General features: G+C 41.6%; 2 protein-coding genes across 3 annotated transcripts; one reads left to right on the forward strand and one right to left on the reverse strand.

Annotated features, from left to right (window-relative positions):
• Nucleotides 1-648: 648 nt before the first annotated feature.
• Nucleotides 649-5,449, reverse strand: LOC134219971 (ADP-ribosylation factor 1-like). Of its 2 annotated transcripts, XM_062698885.1 has the most exons (7): nucleotides 5,242-5,449; nucleotides 5,116-5,188; nucleotides 4,929-5,059; nucleotides 4,774-4,847; nucleotides 4,305-4,718; nucleotides 963-1,221; nucleotides 649-896 (listed from the first exon to the last, which is right to left on the reverse strand). In XM_062698885.1, the coding sequence occupies exons 2-7, from the start codon at nucleotides 5,160-5,162 to the stop codon at nucleotides 784-786; spliced, it is 1,038 nt and encodes a 345-aa protein (XP_062554869.1). In that variant the 5' UTR covers nucleotides 5,163-5,188; nucleotides 5,242-5,449; the 3' UTR covers nucleotides 649-783. The 2 variants fall into 2 exon arrangements, with proteins under 2 accessions (XP_062554869.1, XP_062554868.1); XM_062698884.1 differs by having other exon boundaries at nucleotides 5,116-5,448.
• A 6,646-nt stretch (nucleotides 5,450-12,095) lies between these two features.
• LOC134223465 (DNA topoisomerase 3-beta) lies at nucleotides 12,096-16,126 on the forward strand. The gene is made up of 8 exons (XM_062702609.1): nucleotides 12,096-12,286; nucleotides 12,347-13,094; nucleotides 13,160-13,288; nucleotides 13,350-13,421; nucleotides 13,979-14,576; nucleotides 14,643-15,297; nucleotides 15,485-15,612; nucleotides 15,673-16,126. The coding sequence occupies exons 1-8, from the start codon at nucleotides 12,196-12,198 to the stop codon at nucleotides 15,820-15,822; spliced, it is 2,571 nt and encodes an 856-aa protein (XP_062558593.1). The 5' UTR covers nucleotides 12,096-12,195; the 3' UTR covers nucleotides 15,823-16,126.
• Nucleotides 16,127-20,443: the final 4,317 nt, after the last annotated feature.

The raw sequence follows: 20,443 nt of genomic DNA on the forward strand, positions 1-20,443 counted from the left end.
TTTACTCCGTTAATTCATGTTATACCGAGATACTTGACGAACCACCGTTGATCCCATCATCCATGGACAGGGATAAACAAATCGTTTCCTTCTTAAGGTTAATATGTAGAAATAGAAGTTTGATTTCATTATAAAAATAACATAAAAAAACAAAAAAATACTTACTATGTCTGAAACTTGATTATGCATATGTACAACATGTGATAGATTTAGTTCGGAAAAGGTATTGGAGGGTAACCGCCCCTGGTGCTGGGAATTTGGTTTCATCAGTACCCGCTAAGCTGCGGTGGACGACGGAGGCCCTTCGTAGCTTAGTAGGGAAAGCACCTGTCATGCGAACTGGGGTCGTGGGATCAAAGCCCACCGAAGGGGCGGTTATCCTCCAATACCTTTTCCGAACTAAATCTATCACATGTTGTACATATGCATAATCAAGTTTCAGACATAGTAATTAATTTCCACACCGGGTGGCTTAATACCCGGCATATAGGCAATTAACTTTGAATGTACTGCAAAAAAAAACCTTTTAATCGAAGATGAAGGGCCTTGTGGCTAAACACTTTACCTGAATAACCAATGTTAAAAAAGCAAAAATGGAAAATAAATGAATTAAAAAAAGGACTATTCAGATATTCTATATGCGACACATGTGTACCTATCAATATTTATTGCAATCCATTTTTTTACATTTTTCATCCAATTGTTATGATTTCATTGATAGAATTATTACTTAATTCTTAATTTATTTGGCACCTGTTCATTATTAGAATTGTTGCTATACTTTTATGCTACAATTCCGTTTGATAATTTGTTCACTTCTGTACTCTGCAGTGTCAAAGAAAGGTCCTCTACAGTTAAATCTTCGGTTGTCCGATTTGTTATAAGTACAATAGTTTCTGAAATGCATAAATAGTCATTCTAGAAAAAGTTATTCTAACTACAACTACATATCTCAAACTTACCGGTGTGGTTTTTGTTCATCGTGATCACTTCCATACATTCAGCAGTTTCTTCAACCATCGATAATCCTTCCGGGTTGGTAGTGTTTGAATCGGTTGTGGTTCCGGAGGCTTCGATGATAGTTATCTGACTTTTCCCACTTCTTCTGGATGTAACGCTATCTTTTCTGGTCAAAAAATTATTGCCGTTTTCTGCCAACCAGCTGCGATATTCAGAGGGAGCCGTTTTTGGTCGTAGGTCTCGAATGGTGTATTTTGACCTCTGTAAAACGATGTTTAATAATGATGCATCTTCCATTATAAGTACATACCCACTAATATCATGCTATACGGTCTAACTTCTTTAGAAATAATGTTTAATAGTAAAATTGGTGTGGAAATGCTAATATCATCTTTCAAACTCAGACATGTATTTTCATGATCCAATCGTCACATCTGTTGTTAGGGGAATAGAGTGTGAAGTTCTCGATTTTAAACAATGTTGGCTCGCTTGACTGTAGATATACAATAGTAAAGCACATATGACGATTGGGCTAATCAAGCATCCAAAAGATATTCAATTTGCAAGAGCTAACCGCGGTTGGTATTTGGATTTTGATGGCTTTTCCGCAAACGTGACCTTTAAGTGGTCTTGTTGTGTAGGGGTTATCACGCCTATCTAGAGAGTAGGAGGTGAGGGTTCTAGTCCCTCCAAGACACGTGGATTCTTTTTTGCAAATTTCATATAAATTTGTCCATTTCGATGCATGTGCTGTGCATATGTACAGCCAAATTATTTAATAAAAAACTGTTATTCTTTGTTGAATAAATTCAAGGGATTACTTGAAACAATTACTAATTAGTGTGAGTTCGATACCCGCCACAGTAAAAATAATAATTAATTAACACATTCACATAACATTTTATCTGTGTAAATGTTTCAGTTGATGCGCCGTGCTTTAAATATCCAGTTTAATGCAACTTATCCTAACATTGCAACTGTGTAAATAGTGGCGAGTCTCATAAGAAATTAATGGATAGCACCACTATGGGAAACAAAATTAATTTTTACCACCACTAAAGGAACAGTTTGGTGCAAACATTATTTGGTAGTTGTTGATATTAAATGACATTTTTTTTAAACAAATTCATTAGTTTATCTATTGGCTAAGATATTAAAGCTGTAAATTTCCCATAATTATCGATTCATTTTTTGTGGATTTACTAGTCGTAGCCAAGCGATTTGTCTTTTTTTTTCGTGGAAAACTTTGGGCGGCGATAAGCGTCCTTCCGCCTCAAGAAACGAACACTGAATAATCTTTATTTATTTTCTATGTCACATTTGCATCAAATGCCTACTACGGTTAAATTTCGATTCGTTATCATTTTTTTTAAAATTTATTATTTTAATTTGAAAATATTTTAGTTTATTATTTTTATTATAATAAGACATATGATCGGGGTTCAGCCAAACCGCACCAAGCGGCTTTTTGACTGACTTGTAATATTTTGTTCGCACAAGGAAAGCGGTAATCAATTCATACGCATATTTGATGTATGATATCCTCAGTTATGGGATTGGGGGATATTCGATACGATTCAAGATCAATTAAATCCACTAAACGAAAGCTTAGGCAGAAAAATAGGTGATTTTTTGTTGGCGCTTGGTGTGTTTTGGCAGAACCCCGACCATATGTTCTTCTTTATCTATAAAAGTATCCAAAAAATGCGAATGCTTTTTCAGACTATGTGTCTGTACTTCTGATTGAAGAAGATGATCAAAAGTACAGTGAAAGTGAGCTGTTAGTGGAAGTATAATTCATTCAACAAATGCATAATGTTCAAGTGACAAAGTGCAGATCGTTAAAGATTTTCTTTAGGCTCACAGTAAGATGCCTTTCGTATACTTAGTATACAAGAAAGGAAAAACACAGACCTTCATGTTGTAAAGGTCATCCTGAAACGTTCAAATCGTACAAATAGTTGTTCTTGAAATGAAGAAATGATTTAATAGTAAAAAACCTTGATTGACCTAGCAGTGTTTGTGCATTTCTCGTACTAAAAAAAATTGAGTGAGAATTTCTTAGCGTGTTTTTTGTATATAAATCGTATTTTGGCCATAACTTTTGGTCCCATAGTCCGAGCTGGCCAATTTTCAATAGGAAACAATGGGACAGGATTCCCCGTCGAATGCAACTTATTGCAAACAAATCTCGCTTAACTTTTTAAAAGGACCTAAGTAACATTTTTTTCATGAATTCATTTGAGCACTGCAATCGAAAGCTTTCATGTTTTTCTGTTGATTGCGCTATTCAAATTAATTCATGAAAAAATGTTACTTAGATCCTTTTGAAAAGTTAAGCGAGAAATCGAATCAAGATAAATACCTAAAAGATGAGTTTTATTTTGCGGACGAGCTCGATGGTATAGTGGCTACCGCTTCTGCCTCATAAGCAGGAGGTCTTCTTACTGGCATTACATCCCCACACTGGGACAGAGCCGCCTCACAGCTTAGTGTTCAATTAAGCACTTCCACAGTAATTAACTGCGAGGTTTCTAAATCAAGTTACCATTTTGCATTCGTATATCATGATGCTAACACGATGATATTTGTAAGCCCAGGGAAGTCGAGACAATTTCCAATTCGAAAATTGCCTAGACCGGCACCGTGAATCGAACCCAGCCACCCTCAGCATGGTCTTGCTTTGTAGCCGCGCGTCTACCACATGGCTAAGGAGGGCCCGTAGGAGGTCGTGGGTTCAATTCCAGGCTCGTCCATTTCCTACTTTGTATTTCTATCTTAGTTCTTTCTCTGTTTTACGTTATACCAAAACGATTCCTGCTGTTATAACGTTCCACGCAATCCCAAAACTTCCCGTGGCACCTATGAGAGGTCGTAGAGTTCTCTGCATCTTTCTTAAGTAGGTGTTTAACAAACCATCCTCACCTTCCTCAGCATTCGCAAGGACGTGGCCAGGACAGATCTCGACTATTGGAGAGTGCATTGCTTCCATCTAAGAGTTAGTGATTAGTCCCAAATCAATATCTGTGGTAACGGATGAAAGTAATGCTACTCTCATACAATAGTCTTGGCTTGTACCACCTACGAATTTGTGCGAACTGCTAAATGTTAATGCTAATGCTAAAAGATGAGTTTCATTTTGCCCACATACATACACACACGCACACACATACACACATACAGACATCATATCAATTCGTCGAGCTAAGTCAATTGGTATATAACACTATGGGTCTCCGGACCTTCTATCACAAAACCGTCTTGGAAGTGAATATATAGCCTTTTCGTTACACCTTGGTGTACGAGAAAGGCAAAAAAAAAATAATTTAAAAGTTAAAAGTTACCTTTCTGCGAATTCCGGTGCAAGGGCGATGGCTTTTGAACAGTTTTGAACTATGTTCCAACATAACGCGATGGAAGTTAATTCTATTAGTAAGAAATTGTTTGTTGCTTAGTACGGTTTTCACAAGCCAACTCATTCCAGACATCAGCCCATCGTATTCATTCGACTCACGGGTCCAGTTTCCACATGCTTCCACCATGCATGGATTCCTAAATTTATTGGCTAAGAACTCAATGTCTAGGTATTCACATATATCTATGCAGTCTACAGAGCCCGGAACATCTTGCTTGTTGGCAATGATAAGAAAAGGTTTACCAATCAGGAAGTCATGTGCCATTAGATTTTTGAATATGCTATAAGATTGGCATATACTGTTAATACTAGAAGCATCCAGCACGAATATTACACCATACATCTGAAAAAAAAGAAGTATCTATAACAAGGCAATACAATTGTATAGAAAACCGTACATCTAAAAAGTAATATTTCCAAAGGTCTCTGAACTCTGGTGCTCCGCCAATTTCCGTTAGCTGAACTTTTGTTCCTGCAGGATAAACATTTGAATTCAATTTGTACAGTTTTACACATAGTTCATCTTCTACAGTGCAAGGCACAGATAATATACCTATATTTGCGTTGTACACTCTGCATCCCTTTGTTTGCAAATGCTCTTCTCGTTTAGTTCCACATATTTTGTAAGCTAATTCGGTTTTTCCTGCATTCTCTAACCCTACTAACAATAGTTCGATTACATCGCTATAAACGATTCAATTTCATTAGTTGACTAAGCATAATTACAATTCATCACTTACTCTTCCGGTTGAGAACATAAAAAACAACGTTGAACAAGGTTTCCCATTGAAATCAATTATTAATTATATATTCCTGACATTTGTAAGAAAATTAGTAGAAGTCCTCCACGCTGATTTACTACTGACCATTAATATAACCATACTATTGCAACCTAACGATCGAATGTTACACAATGTGTTTTGTTTATTCAAAACATAGTAACCGTTGCTAATACTGGTTTCTATGGGAACGAAGCGTGGGAATACGGAAACAGTATGCAACACGTGGTTTTCTATTACCTATGCTGCCGCTAACCGTAAGACCAGTGCATGATGACGTAGGTTGACAGTTCACAGAGCTTTTCCACCGGGACTTAGCCTCTGGCGAAGCTTCCGATTAAATTATTTCGTCATTTTATTCGCATGTAGATGTCCTTTGCGATTGATTTCATGCTGAATGCAAAGAATCATTGAAATATTTGGATCACAGCAATTTTAAACTAAAAATATGAATTTTAATTTTCTCATAATTGATTTTTCTTCTAACACCTTGTAAACAAGCTCTGTGAACTGTCAAAATAAGTGAGGTTAAGTTAGAGTTTGCATTGGTCTATATGGATACCATATACAGATGTGCTCAACTTGCGGCTTAAACGGCATTATGTGACTATATGGCTTTTTCCTTACTCTGGCTTTGGAATTATACCAAAAATGAATTCGCAATAGAAGGCCCGAGACGCTGTGTGTAATGTCTGTATGCGTTTGGGTTTCAAAATGCGTAAAAAAAAATGGTCCGGTAAACCAGATTCTCTGAATGCCACAAAACCAGACCAACATCACTCAGGTACCTCGATAGGGTAACTGTCCTATTTTGGACCCCTAGAGGAAGTGCATCCCAATATATGCTTATATATCTATTATTTATTTATTTATTGTGTGATTTCATCAACAGACTACAATTAGCCCTAATGATGTATGTAAATACTAATTAATACTAAAAAACGCACATAGTCAAAAAAATATAACATAGAAGCATTGTCAAGATAAAAATTTAAACAAATAAAATGCAGACTTATCACATACAATCAACGAAAAATTCAGAAAATCTACGACGAAGAACATTCCGCGTCAAGTTGAAGTCGAACATGGAAGAAACTCTATTAAACGTTCTCTGGAGGCCGTAGATTGCAGTTTCTGCACCGTAGTTAGTGCGACGAAAGGGGAGCCTCAGCATCGAATTGTTCCGTAGCGGTCTTGGTTGAACGTTCATGTTCACTTGTTGTAAAATTCTTTCGCAATCTATTCTTCCTTGAAGTACATCAGCTACACATAGGGCTCTGCCCACATCCCGGCGGATACGCAGTGGCTCTAAGGCAATCAAGCGACAGCGCTCTTCGTAACTAGGAAGATGCAGCGGGTCTCTCCAGTTTAGTCTTCGAAGCGAAAACCGCAGGAAACGCCGTTGAATAGATTCAATACGTTCTACGCCGTTGTTGTAATACGGGCTCCATACTGACGAACAATACTCTAGTGTAGAACGCACCAAAGAACAGTACAGCGATTTCAGACAATAGACGTTCGTAAAATTTTTCGCCGTTTTCATGACAAAGCCCAGGGTTCTAGACGCTTTGTCGACAACGTATGAAAGGTGGTGTGAAAATGTCAGTTTTGAGTCTAAAACCACACCCAAATCCTTCACGTGATTCACTCGTTCGAGTGTAGTTCCCAGCAAATGGTAATTGAAGATAATCGGCTCTTTTTGCGTGAAAATGTGATAACGGAACATTTTGTCGGATTAACAACCATCCGGTTCGTAGTGCACCAATCAGCGAAAGCATTGATTTGACCTTGGAGAGTATGGCAATCAGTAACCGAGCAGATACGTAGGAATATCTTGAGATCATCGGCAAATGATAATCGTGGACCCTTAACAGCGTGATGGACATCATTGAAGTACATGATAAAAATCAGCGGTCCTAAATGGCTGCCTTGTGGTATACCCGACGTTGCACGAAAGTACGTTGATCGGTTGTCGCCTAATGCGACCGTTAATTGGCGGTCAGTAAGATACGAGCGAAACCATTTCAAAAGATCCCCACCGATACCTAATCGGTCCAGTTTTGCGATCGCGATGTCATGATTCAGCTTATCGAACGCAGCAGAAAGGTCTGTGTAGATCACATCCGTTTGGGCCTGAGTGTTCATACTTTCCGTGATGTACGAGGTTAGACATAGTAAATTCGTAGTTGTGGAGCGCCCAGTTACAAAGCCATGCTGGTCTGTGTTGATGTGTTGCTTGCAGTGTGCACTGACGTAATCAATGATAACAAGTTTAAATAGCTTCGATACGGCGCATAACGATGTGATTCCCCTGTAGTTATTAACATCGCGCTTGTTACCCTTTTTATATACAGGGAACATTTCGGCTATTTTCCAACAGGAAGGGAATACTCCGCTGGAGATTGAAAGCTGGAAAATCTTTTGAACTGGAGCCAGTAGCCATTCGATACTTCTTTTAATAAAACAGGATGGCACCCCATCAGGACCGGGCTTATATGAACCCTTGAGTTGAGATGCGGCTTTAGTAATAAGTTCAGCACTCACGTCAATGTTAACCAGCTGTTGGTTAGCCAAGCGGACGTTCTCGGCTGCAGAGGTGATGGAGTCGGCGGACAGTAGCTCTTCTTCGAACACACTGGAAAGTTTAACCGAAAAAAGGTTGCAAATGTCCTGTTGCGTGTCAGCAGTTTCGTCATTGAGAAACATGGATGAAGGCAATCCGCTTTCCTTGCGCTGTTCATTTATGTAATTCCAGAAAGATTTCGGGTGAGTTTTTAGGCGTTGTTGGATCCTTCTTTGATAGCGTCGGAAAAGGAACCGACTTAAGCGCTTGTACTGATAATTTATGCTGACATAGTATCGTTTCAAAGAAAGTGAGCGGAATTTAGTAAACCTTTTTAGAGCAGCCTTTATTCCTTCTTAACGAGCGAAGTTCGTTAGTCATCCACGGAGTGCGACTGTCAGACTGGACAATTCTTTTCGGGACATGCCTATCGATGATGTATGCCAAGACATGAGAGAAAGTTTGTGCAGCTGTGTTGACATCGATCGGATCCAAAATTCGATCCCAATCCAGCTCTGAAAGAACTTCGACAACACTGCGATAGTCGGCCCTTCGAAAATCGTAGGTCACTGCAGCCACAGTGCTAGAAAAATCACGGCCAGCGGTTTCCTCGACGGTAATTACGAGAGCTGGGTGATGAGCGACAAATTTAACCAAAGGGACCGGTGCCTTGGAGATAACTGGAGCGGTTTCACGAGCGCTAGTAAAACAGAGATCAAGCGAACGACCGTTCTCGTTTACAATTCCATTGATTTGAGATAAGGTAGCCATACTATAATTATCCAAAAGCTTCGTGGCACCAACGTGAAAAGATGATCTTTCAAGGTCGAAGCCGTAAAAACCGCTGTGAATTCGTTTCCATGCGATTCCCGCGAAGTTGAAGTCACCAAGTATCATCAATTCGTCGCACGGAGCGGCATCGTTCGACACAAATGAGAGAGACTGACAGTGTGTGTCGATAAACTCCAAATCACGCGTCCGGTCTGGAGGAATGTAAAGTGCGCAGATAAACAATCGACGAGTTGAATAGCGATCCAGACTTGCTCCACGGCCTTCCAGGTATTGTCCTCAATAGCAGTCACTTTTAGTCTGGAGCTTACAGCGATAAGAACGCCTCCTCCTGTGGATTTCCTACTGTTGTTCAAATTGCGGTCGCAGCGAAATATTTGGTAACCATGCCCAAAAACATAACTTGAGATGGTTCTAGAATCCAGCCAGGTCTCAGTCAGAACGATTATATCGTAACATAGATCGATAACGGCTAAGTGATAGTCGTCCAGAAGCCCGTTCATTCCGCCAACGTTCTGATAGTAGATTGTGATGACGGATGATGTTGGCAGGACGACAGATGCACTGGAAAGCGAAGCACTATCAGATGCCGGAAGGTTTACTGGGTAACCATACTTGCCGACAGATGGAGATTGGAAGCTCCCGTTTCCAGTCTCAAACACAGGACCGGGACGGCTGTTGGTCACTGGCAGCAATAGCTCGACTGTGCTGAGTGGATAGTGAGCTTCCTCAATACAGCTAGCAGTTGTGCGTTCCAATGGATGGCTAAATCGATGAACAACAGGCGCTTGACATGGTTCTGAGAGCAATTCATTGATAGAAACAGGACACGACGGATGTATACTTTGCAGCGGTGTTAGTTGAGGGTTCGATGTGCTGAAAGCCGAGACACTTTTAGACGATGAAATAGACCTTTGTTGATTGTACTTGCCGGTAACAGGAATTCGGAAGACCCCTTCTCCGACCTCATTCGCAGGACCGGGACGACTGTTGGGCGCTGGCGGGAAGGGCTCGACTGCGATGAGTGGTTCGGGGCCTTCCTTGAGGCAAGCGGAAGTGTTGCGTCCCGGGAGACGGCTGGAGACATAATGGTATGGGAGGCTTGTGGAACTAGCGTTATTGTTTGGTCGCAGTTGTGAGTTGTTGTGGTCGAGCTGAAAACCGAAATACTTTCAGGCGAGGCAATGTTGGTTCGTTGATCATACTTGCCGATTATTGAATCTAAAAAGACCCCGTCTCCAAACTCAGTCGCAGGGCCAGGACGGCTGTTGATCGTTGGCAGGAATGGCGCGACTGCAACGAGCGGATAGAGGTCTTCCTCAGGGCTGATGGCTGAATGGCGTCCTGGCGGTTGCTTATGGCGTACGTCGTGTTGTAGTATCTTGATGACTGAATGCAAAGGCTGGAATTTAGCTGGAGAAACTCTGGAAACGTTGGAAAAATCAGGGTGCGAAATGCTCGGCGATGAACTATACTTGCCTGTAGAAGGAGTTCGGAAGATCCCGTCTCCCATCTCAAGCGTAGGGCCGGGACGACTGCTGGCCGCTGGCGGGAAAGGCGCGACTACGATGAGAGGGATAGGGACTTCCTTAAGGGTAGAGGCAAGTGCGCGTCCCGGAGCAGAGCTGACGTCATCTATCATATCACTTATTCCATCAATATAACTTCGTCCATTGATGTGCTCAATGGATCGTCGGATACTGCAGCAGGTCCTGGTCGCCAAAAATTTGCTCCCGATCTGTTGTCGGTGAACTCCCGATAAACTACTCCTCTCGGCCACGTAGAAGTCGATAGAGCCTTGGACTTCAGGTCCAGGTTCATACCGACTTTGAACGAGACAAATGACAAAGTATTTATATCCCTTCCTTTAGCGACCAGTCGAATCACTTGAATGTCATCTGAAGCGAGGCGTTTCATGGCGAGAGCGCGAACTTGATATTACGAACTATTAAAATATATCTATTGAAATACAGGTTTGATATGGGCGGAAATTACACCATTTCAAAGATGAAAGTCTTATTTATGAAATAGAAATTCGAAATGGGCTTCAGTTATTGATAAATCACTGAAATTTGCCATTTTCTGAAATGAAAATATTCTTCGTTTTGGACAGTGCAACATATTTTGGACCCCCAAGTGTATACATTTTGGACACCCCCAATTTAGTCTCTTCAAAGTCGAATTTCTAATTTACCTTGGTCAATTGAGCCGAAGCCAAGTCTTATCTTTCGATTGACAAGCATCAATGAGAAGATTCCTGCGTTTTAAATTCACAATTTCGACAATAAACTTATTGTGTACGTTCTGAGATTTTCAGTGATGTATACTTTTAAGCGTAACGCGTTGTAACGCTCGCCTTCTTTAACAAACTAATTTCCTTGAAATTTCATCGCTTTTTCGCACGGGAAACCAGTGAAACAGATGCTGAACAATATTAATTTCCTGAAGTCAACGGGGGAATTGGCAGCGGCACTGTTTTTAGTTCAGAAATCAGAAAAATGTCGCCAGGAGGGTCCAAAATGTGTAGGGGTCCAAATCAAGTTGGTTACCCTACTCTAGCGACTACTTTAATGAACACTTGGTAGAACGGCTACTCTAACCGACCGTGTCCACCTAGCAAGTAAACGTACAATAATCATTAGGCGATAACAATACTTCTGCCTCACCAACAAGCATTTCTCGGGTACTTATTCAAAAGGACGTATGTGATTTTGTAAACAAAGACTCTAACGTTAATTCGTCCAATCTGATGGCACTCCCACGCAAATCATCACCACGGACAGGTAGGGGAGGCCTTCGGCTTCCCGTTGGTGGTGTTGGTTTGCGTGGGAGTGCCATCAGATTGGACCAATCGGCGTTTGAATCTTTGTTTACAAAATCACATACGTCCTTTTGAATAAGTACCCGAGATTTGTTTACTTTGCTCGATAAGTAGACGGTTTGACAGTTCAATAGGTAGATTTGGCTTTACTCTTTGCGTAACTCTATATATAATAGACTCTGGTTTGACAGTTCGACCTGTGCAGGAGTTCATGAAATTCACTCACCCGATGGATTTTGACATTTGAGCGGGTCGTCTTCTCGAACAAAAGTTCATTTTGCGTTCATTATTCGACCCGCTCAAACGTCATAATTTCTTGGGAGAGTTCATTTTGCGTTAGTCTATTCCACTATATATAGTATTTACCTAAAACAGTCGGAATTCGCTGGTTGGGATTTTAATACTTGGGTCACTTTTTAGTTGGGCCTCCGCTGGTTGGGCCATGCGAGGGCCATGGCCCAACTAAAAAGCAACCGTACGTCAAAATTCAATGGAAACACGGAAAACGGGATTGAGCGTCTCTGGACATCATTTGTGATGTTCAAGTCAAAATACACGTGTTCAAATGGCTGTCAGTTGACCCAACTAAAAAACCGAATTCGTTAGTTGGGTCGAGGTCGTGGCCCAACCAGCGAATCGCGACTGAATAATCTATTATGAAACAACTGAGTCGATTTTTTTCCGTGTCACTTATTCAACTGTGTGCACACCAGGAATCGGCTTGTTAAGTATATTGTTTATATGTTTGATCAACTATAATTTTGTGTGTAAAGCTGAAAACAAAAAATAATTGTCAAAAATTTATTTTGTTGGGTGCAGTCCGACAAATCTGTGTAAAAAAGTAATTTTTGGATTTTTGTCTTCAAAAATGAAGTCAGCTTTAATGGTAGCTGAAAAGCCTTCATTAGCGGCATCACTCGCGACAATTTTAAGCAACGGAAAGTGTTCCAGCAGAAAAGGTTAGTCAATTTTATTTTCACGCCTGGAGCACACCTCGTACATGAAAATAAACATTGCAGGCTCAAATAATGCATGCTCTGTGCACGAATGGTTCGGGAACTTCCATGGCGAACAAGTGAAGTTCAAAATGACTTCCGTTTGTGGTCACATTATGGGTTTGGAATTCGTTGGCAAGTACAACTCATGGGATAAAGTGGATCCAGCTGAGTTGTTCTCCTGTCCAACGGAGAAGAAAGAATCTACTCCGAATTTACGAATGCCGGCTTTTCTAAGCCAGGAGGCAAAAGGCTGCGACTATTTGATTTTATGGCTCGATTGCGACAAGGAAGGAGAGAACATTTGCTTCGAAGTAATGGCAGCCGTTTCCGGCGTAATCCGTAATGTGTTTTCCAATCGAGTGACTTACAGAGCCAAGTTTTCGGCCATTACCGATAAGGACATAAAATATGCAATGGACAATCTCATTCACCCCAACGAAAACGAAGCAAAGTCCGTCGATGCTCGTCAGGAGCTGGATCTCCGAATTGGATGCGCATTTACGCGGTTTCAGACAAAGTTTTTCCAGGGAAAGTACGCCGATTTGGACGCTTCATTGATTTCTTATGGACCGTGCCAAACGCCAACACTTGGTTTCTGTGTCCAGCGGCACGACGAGATTCAAACTTTTAAACCGGAAAACTTCTGGTACGTCCAAGTTACCGTTGGGGAGAATCCGGAGATCAAGCTTGATTGGTCGAGGGTTCGAATTTTCGAAAAGGAAGTCGCATGCATGTTTTTGAACAAAGTTAAAGATCAGAAAGAAGCATTGTGAGTATGGTGATATGGAACATATGAACACGGTATCGGTTATATGCAACTATTTATATTTGTAGGGTTGAAAGCGTCTCATCTAAGGAAACATTCCGCAGTAGACCTCAAGCCTTGAACACGGTGGAACTGATGAGGGCTGCCAGTGCAGGGTTGGGAATTGGTCCTCATTCAGCAATGCAAATAGCTGAGAAGTAAATATTATCGATTATCGTGTATTCGAATTGATATTCATGATGTTCCTTTTTCTTCCAGATTATACACTCGAGGTTACATAAGTTACCCTCGTACTGAAACTACGCAGTATCCAGCAAACTTTGATTTGGTGTATGTATTCACTTAGCCAAGCTATTAAGCATGATGTATTTTTTGTTCTTTATGGTTTATAATTCTGTTTTTACACGGTTTACATTTTCTCAATTTTGCGCTCATCCTAAATGTTTAACGCATATTGGTTACCATGTTTATTTGTTTATTTGTTTACAACATCTACAAGCTCTGTGTGGTCCCAATGATGGTACCATGTGATTTTTCTTTGAATTATTTAGGATGTTTTGAAACATGTTGCCAAGGTTTTGATGGCAAATTAAAGTCACACGATCAAAAATACGAGCGAAAAAAAAATCGTGTGAAAACAGAATCCTGTGTACTTATTTTCAGAAAGTCTGCTTTCGGTTCAAATAACTTAATAACTCCATGCATTTTTTCCAATCGATTAAAAACATCACAGAACTATCTTTTTTTGGATGAATTGAATTTATTTTCAAAAGTTCAAAATTAAAGAAGGGAATAGTTCAGTGCAGATCTAAGACATATTCCAGCTTTGCCAGCCAACTCAAAAAGCACCTCGAGATAATATCATCATTTCGCTCTTTTATTCACAGCGGCGTGGTTAGGCTATTGCAACCGTCTTCGGAATTCGGTGACGAAGCCAGGGATATTTTGCGCGACATGAATAACCCTCGCAAGGGAAATGACGCTGGAGACCATCCTCCAATAACGCCAATGAAGTTGGCGTCACGCAACGAACTGGATGGTGGCGACACATGGCGCGTGTATGATTACATTTGTCGCCATTTCCTTGGAACCGTATCACGAGATCTCAAATACCGTTTGACAACCACCAAGTTCAAAATCAACAACGAGACGTTCACCAACACGTCTAGTGTTCTTATTGATCCTGGATATACAAAAGTAATGACGTGGCAAGCATTTAATAAAAATGAGATCATCACCCCATTTTCGGTGAACGAGAAAGTAAAAATCAACGATGTCCGCCTAGTGGAGAGCCAAACTGGACCCCCGGACTATCTGACGGAGTCTGAGCTTATCTCTCTGATGGAGAAGCATGGAATTGGTACGGATGCATCGATTCCGGTGCATATTAATAACATTTGCCAGCGAAATTATGTCGCAATTGGAGGTGGGCGCACTCTAACTCCCACAAATCTCGGGATCGTGTTGGTGCATGGTTATCAGAAAGTGAGGTTTAAATTTGGCAAGGATTAGTAGATATGATAATTAATACTGGTTGTTTTCTCTTCACAGATCGATCCTGAGCTAGTCCTTCCCACAATGCGTTCAGCGGTTGAGCAACAGTTGAATCTCATAGCGCACGGGTCTGCAGATTTTCGATCCGTACTAAAACATGCCGTGGAAATTTTTCGGCTCAAGTTTCTGTATTTTGTTCAAAATATTAGCAACATGGACATTCTTTTCGAGGCGACATTTTCATCGCTGTGTTCATCCGGTAAAGCCCTTTCGCGTTGCGGCAAATGTCGTCGTTACATGAAGTACATCCAGACAAAACCAGCTCGACTGCATTGTTCGCAGTGCGACGAAACCTACACGATGCCAACGAAAGGCATAGTGCGAGTCTATCGCGAGCTGAAATGTCCACTGGATGACTTTGAGCTGCTAGCATGGTCGAATGGTGCAAAGGGCAAATCGTACCCTCTGTGTCCGTACTGCTACAATTACCCTCCGTTCAGGGATATGCCGAAGAATTCGGGCTGCAACAGTTGCCCGCATCCGACGTGTGCTCACTCACTGTCCAGTTTAGGCGTATCGAGCTGTATCGAGTGTGATCGTGGCGTCCTCGTTTTGGACTGCACCATGTCTCCGAAAAGTTGGCGTCTTGTGTGCAACTTTTGCGATGTTATCATAAACTGCTTTGATGATGCTGTAAAAGTCAACGTAGAAGGTGACAGCTTTGTTTTTTTAATGCTAGGCATAATTTTTACAAACTAGCTAAAACGGGGCGTGCCTGCTTGTTTTACCTCCATCTTCTCATACTGACCCATACATGTTATACATTCGAGTTTACATACATTACATATTAACGAATGTTTCGTTATTTTTGTTATTGTTATTTTCTGTTTTCTTTCCAGCTGAGTCTTGTGAGGAATGTGGCGCCCAACAAGTAACCGCTATTTATAAATCCGAGAAGACACCTTTCAAAGACGATGTAACCGACAAGAAGGGGTGCATCTTTTGCTTCGTCGATTTTATACCACTGGTTGGTCCCGGGCTCATACTTCCAGATTTGCAAACTTAACACCATTCTTTGTTATTGCAGGTGGAGAAACACAAAGCGGTGGAGATGCGTCGGGCACAGGGAGGGAGGGGTAGAGGACGAAGTGTACGCGGACGCGGAGGGAAAAGTAGTAGAGGGCGCAACAAGCCGCCCAAAGACAAGATGGCTCAACTCGCTGCTTATTTTGTTTGATCAGCATAAGAACTTATCAATCCACAATTCTAGTTCAACTACCTACTGCATTTCTGTTACATGACTAAAAAGTTCTGCATTAGTCCTTCTTATACTAACAAATATATCTGTTAATGTCAAAATCAAGTAAGTCTCCATTGGATGTTAACAGTTATATTAACAATACAAATCCTCGAAGGTCTCGTGTAGTGTACGAAAGGTTTTTATATTGTGAAACACTTATCGATATAGGCGTGTCTATCTATTGATATAGGAATAATAGAAGATGATTACTTTCTACAAAGTAATCCTGAATGGCATTGAAGCGTTTTTGTTAGTTTTCTTTTAATTTGAGCCGAAACTCCCTGCTGTAATCCGGTCCCTATGAAAAAAGAGCTGTCTAATATCGTGTAACTGTGTCAGTGAGCAACAGCGAACGCCGTTCTATAACTGCAATGTATTTGCATTCAAACGAGTGTTTTATCTTTATCTTAGGTTATAAACTAAAGTCAAATATTGTCGCTGCAGATTTCTTTTTTCCCTTTACCAGACACAAGGATGTTAACGATCATTCAGTATTTTGCGTTCGATCATTTAGTAGTTTGTCAATAACACATTCCAGAAGCTGAATTTCAAAATATGTTGTATGGTGGACTTCTAGTGCGAAGGTTTTTCTACAACTTTGCCTAATGGTTCGTTATAAGAATTCAACTAATAACGGAGTTAGAGCGCTAGTTACAGTAACTTAGACTAAATGATTGGAATTTTGTTATCATTTAGTCTAAGTTACTGAAACTATAGCTATAACTCCGTTACTAGTGGAATTTAAACAACGAACCATTAGGCAGAGTTGTAGAAAAACCTTCGCACTAGAAGTCCACCATACAACATATTTTGAAATTCAGCTTCTGGAATGTGTTATTGACAAACTACTAAATGATCGAACGCAAATTATTGAATGATCGTTAACATCCTTGACCAGACATATTGGATACGGTACTGTTAAAACGTATGAAATTTATGTTGACATTTAGATTTCATCCTACTTCACCAGTAAAAGTGGTTACGACCTAGTTAAGACACGTGACGACAGCGACTATTTTTCTTTTTTAGCTTAAAACACCTTAGGGAAGATCCATTAATTACGTAAAGCAAAAATTGGTCATTTTCAACCCTCCCCCCCCGTCCTTTATGTTACCATTTTTGTATGAGCCATGGCTGCAAAATGGTGGGTTGACATCAAGGAAGGAGCACCCAACAGAGCTCTGGTCCCCACAAGTTCCTATCTCACGCTTCCACGGGTCGTCCGACGACAAAAGACCGCCAGCTAAGGGTTGTGTACTTAGTTGGTAGTGCAGCCTGGGCAGTTTTGTCCTGACATCAGCTAGAGTGAGAAGGTACGCCTCGAGCGTCTGTTCACCAGGAGGTGCAGCTCAAACAGCGTCTGCCTGGTACCCAGCGGCTGATCAACGAAATGCTGTATCGCGTCAGTTATACCTAAGGTGGCAGCCCCATCAGCGCGATGTAGGTAACGCGACCCCGGTAAGGTAGCTTACTGAAGCCTCTCAAATACCACGAAAAATTGAGATAGAAGAAAAAGAGAACGTTATTTTTGACAACCGACCCGGCAACGAAATAAGGACTATGATTGGAAAATCGGTACCTGGAATATCAGGACCCTAAATGAACCTGGACGAGTGAGCCTTCTGGCTCGTGAATTGTAGAAGGTTGGAGTGAACGTGACCGCTATTCAAGAAGTCCGATGGCCTAGATCCGGAGAACGTGAATTCCGAGCCGTGGACCCTACGATCAACACTGCATTCAAGTATAACATCTATCACAGCGGCGGCGGAAAAGCAGAGCATGGAGTTGGTTTCGTAGTGATGGGCGAGCAGATGAAGCGAGTGATGCGGTGGAAACCCATTAGCGAACGAATCTCTGTGTTGAGGATACGGGGCAAATTCTTCAATTACAGCCTAATCAACGTTTACGCACCGACAAACGATAAATACGACGACGTGAAGGACACGTTTTATGAATGTCTTGATAAAGCCTATGGAGAGTGCCCAAAGCATGAAGTAAAAATTGTTATCGGAGACGCTAACGCTCAGGTCGGTAGAGAGGACTTTTTCCGTCTCATAATTGGTAGGGAGAGCCTTCACTCCGCTACCAATGACAACGGCCTACGGCTAGTAAATTTCGCTGCTGCCAGGGGGATGGCCATCAGTAGCACTTACTTTGCACGAAAGAATATCCGGAGGCACACCTGGAGACACCCAAATGGTGAAACTTGCAACCAGATAGACCATGTTTTGGTGGATGGGCGCCATTTCTCGGATGCAATCGATGTACAGACATTCAGAGGTCCGAACATTGACTCTGATCACTATCGTTGTCAGTAAAATTCGATCACGGTCAACTGTATCGAACGAAAGATCACAGCGAACGATGCGTTACAATATCCAGCGATTGTCGGCGGAAGGAGTATCGGCTGAGTACCGCCAGAAGCTCGACGAACGGATAAGTGCAATCAACGTTAGCGACAACATCAACGATCTATGGAAGTCGATCCATGGAGCGGTGAGCACAACAGCACGAGAAGTGGTAGGCACTGCACAGAGGCGACCCAGGACGGGTTAGTTCGATGTGGAGTGTCAGAGAGTGACAGACGAGAAGAACCTTGCCAGAAACCGGATGTTGGTGTCGGGTACTCGATCGAATAGAGATCGGTACAAGGAAGCAAGAGCAGCCGACAAACGAACCCACCGCAGGAAGAAGAAAGAACATGAAGAACAAGTGATTAGCGAGGCGCAGGAAAAAATGGAGCAGAACGATATGCGGAGGTTCTTTGAGTCTGTCAATGGCGTTAAGCACTAAACTTCCAAACACTTACCGGTGGGGGAATAGGTGTCAACTAATTTCTACCGTCTAGGTATTTTGTTTATCCAAGGTAAAGAAGCAATCTCTCAGTGGACACGACAAAGTAGAAGTTGCAGTATGAAACAAAGATAGGTGAACTTAAAAACCCTAAGGAGTGCGTCGATTTAAATAATCTCAACTAGCGACACATTTTACATTCTTAATTTATTAATTAATCCATACAAGGACTTTGAGAGAGACGATTAGGATGGCGTGCTGCCGGATGTGGCTGATGGACTTGCCGGTGATCTTGGTCGAGGGTCGGCAGGCTGATTAGGGCGGCGTGTTGCCGGATGGTGTGGCTGATGGACTTGCCGGAGAACGTGGTCTATGGTCGGCAGGACGATTAGGGCGGCGTGCTGCCGGATGGTGCGGCTGATGGACTTGCCGGGGAACGTGGTCGATGCTCGGCAGGCCGATTAGGGCGGCGTGCTGCCGGATGGTGCGGCTGATGGACTTGCCGGGGAACGTGGTCGATGCTCGGAAGGTCGATTAGGGCGGCGTGCGGCGGATCCCAAGATGGCCGCGGAGGTGGCTTGTCGATAGCGGGTTCTGCGCCTCGACCCGGGTCCTGGAGACTCCTATGGATAACAGAAGTCCCTCGGAAAAAGGGTCACAAAAGAAAAGGCCCTATTCTGGACCTATTCCGAACGGTTAATACACCACTTTACGTCTCTCTTAATACACAGCTCGTTTTAACTATTCTTGCTCTATAATTACTTTTTTTTCTCTCGAAAGATTTGTTACAGTTATTTTTTCACTGAGAAACAGTCTGCTTTTAGAAAAGCTTGATTAGCATAGCCCGAACTACACTTTTAGGAACTTTAACTTCATCACGTGATTATTACAAAAATTTACTGCATGCAACCCTCTTCTTATTTTGGTACACCCAACCAGCGGTTGTTAGATTTTCCAACAATTATGTATAAGAATCTACCAAAACCTGCATAAGAACTGGGCATATGCGAAATTGCTAGATTCTTATACAAATATTGTATAAGAATCTAACAATTTTGTAAGCTTTTCTTACAATTTTTGTATAAGAATCTGACAATTTCGCATATGCCCAATTCTTATACAGGTTTTGGTAGATTCTTATACAGAATTGTTAGAAAATCTAACAACCGCCGGTTGGGTGTAGTCACGTTCCAACTATCCTGGAAGCTCTTTTCTTTGGAAGGTTTTGTATTTTACCTTTAGGTATTAAATTTTGAGAACCAGAGGTTGTCAAACTTCTACAACAGTTCGTTAATGTTGGCAACCATTCTGCACCGGTATATAAATTTATTACAAGGGAACTGAATGAGTGCCCGCTCAAACCGCTGCAAAGAGATCGCGCTTTTGGGTTTCTTTAACGGGTAGTATTGAAGAAGTATTGCGGCTCATGCATGGTTCGTTACAACTGGATGTACGTCGCCAGTAAGGTTGTAACGTAAATTTTTTTTTATTAGGGTGGGGTAAAGGTATTCGAGGCTCACCGGCGACGTGGATTATTGAGAAGGATGCTTGTAAAGGAGCCACCAAGCTACACATTGGGACCAACGGTTACATGCCCTAATCGCAATAAGTATAATTTATATTGTACATACGCAGTAACGTACTCCATCAGGAGTATCGTGAGAAAAATCACCTAAGGTTCTTTCGAAATTCTTTCAAAACTTATTTACGGTCTCTCTCAGTGATTTCTCCAGAAATTCTCGTTGAATGTTCTTCATGAATTTTT

The sequence above is a fragment of the Armigeres subalbatus genome, chromosome 3 (assembly GCF_024139115.2).
Source record: "Armigeres subalbatus isolate Guangzhou_Male chromosome 3, GZ_Asu_2, whole genome shotgun sequence".
Classification (NCBI taxonomy): Eukaryota; Metazoa; Arthropoda; class Insecta; order Diptera; family Culicidae; genus Armigeres; species Armigeres subalbatus.

Excerpts from the sequence above, each read along its gene's own strand:
- LOC134219971 (XM_062698885.1), bottom strand. The coding sequence starts at position 5,162 with ATGGGAAACCTTGTTCAACGTTGTTTTTTATGTTCTCAACCGGAAGA. Across the intron at positions 4,848-4,928 it reads AGTGTACAACGCAAATATAG|GAACAAAAGTTCAGCTAACG; the intron begins GTATATTATCTG and ends TTTATCCTGCAG. Across the intron at positions 1,222-4,304 it reads GCACCGGAATTCGCAGAAAG|AGGTCAAAATACACCATTCG; the intron begins GTAACTTTTAAC and ends ATCGTTTTACAG.
- LOC134223465 (XM_062702609.1), top strand. The coding sequence starts at position 12,196 with ATGAAGTCAGCTTTAATGGTAGCTGAAAAGCCTTCATTAGCGGCATCA. Across the intron at positions 15,298-15,484 it reads TGTAAAAGTCAACGTAGAAG|CTGAGTCTTGTGAGGAATGT; the intron begins GTGACAGCTTTG and ends TTTTCTTTCCAG. Across the intron at positions 15,613-15,672 it reads TCGTCGATTTTATACCACTG|GTGGAGAAACACAAAGCGGT; the intron begins GTTGGTCCCGGG and ends TTGTTATTGCAG.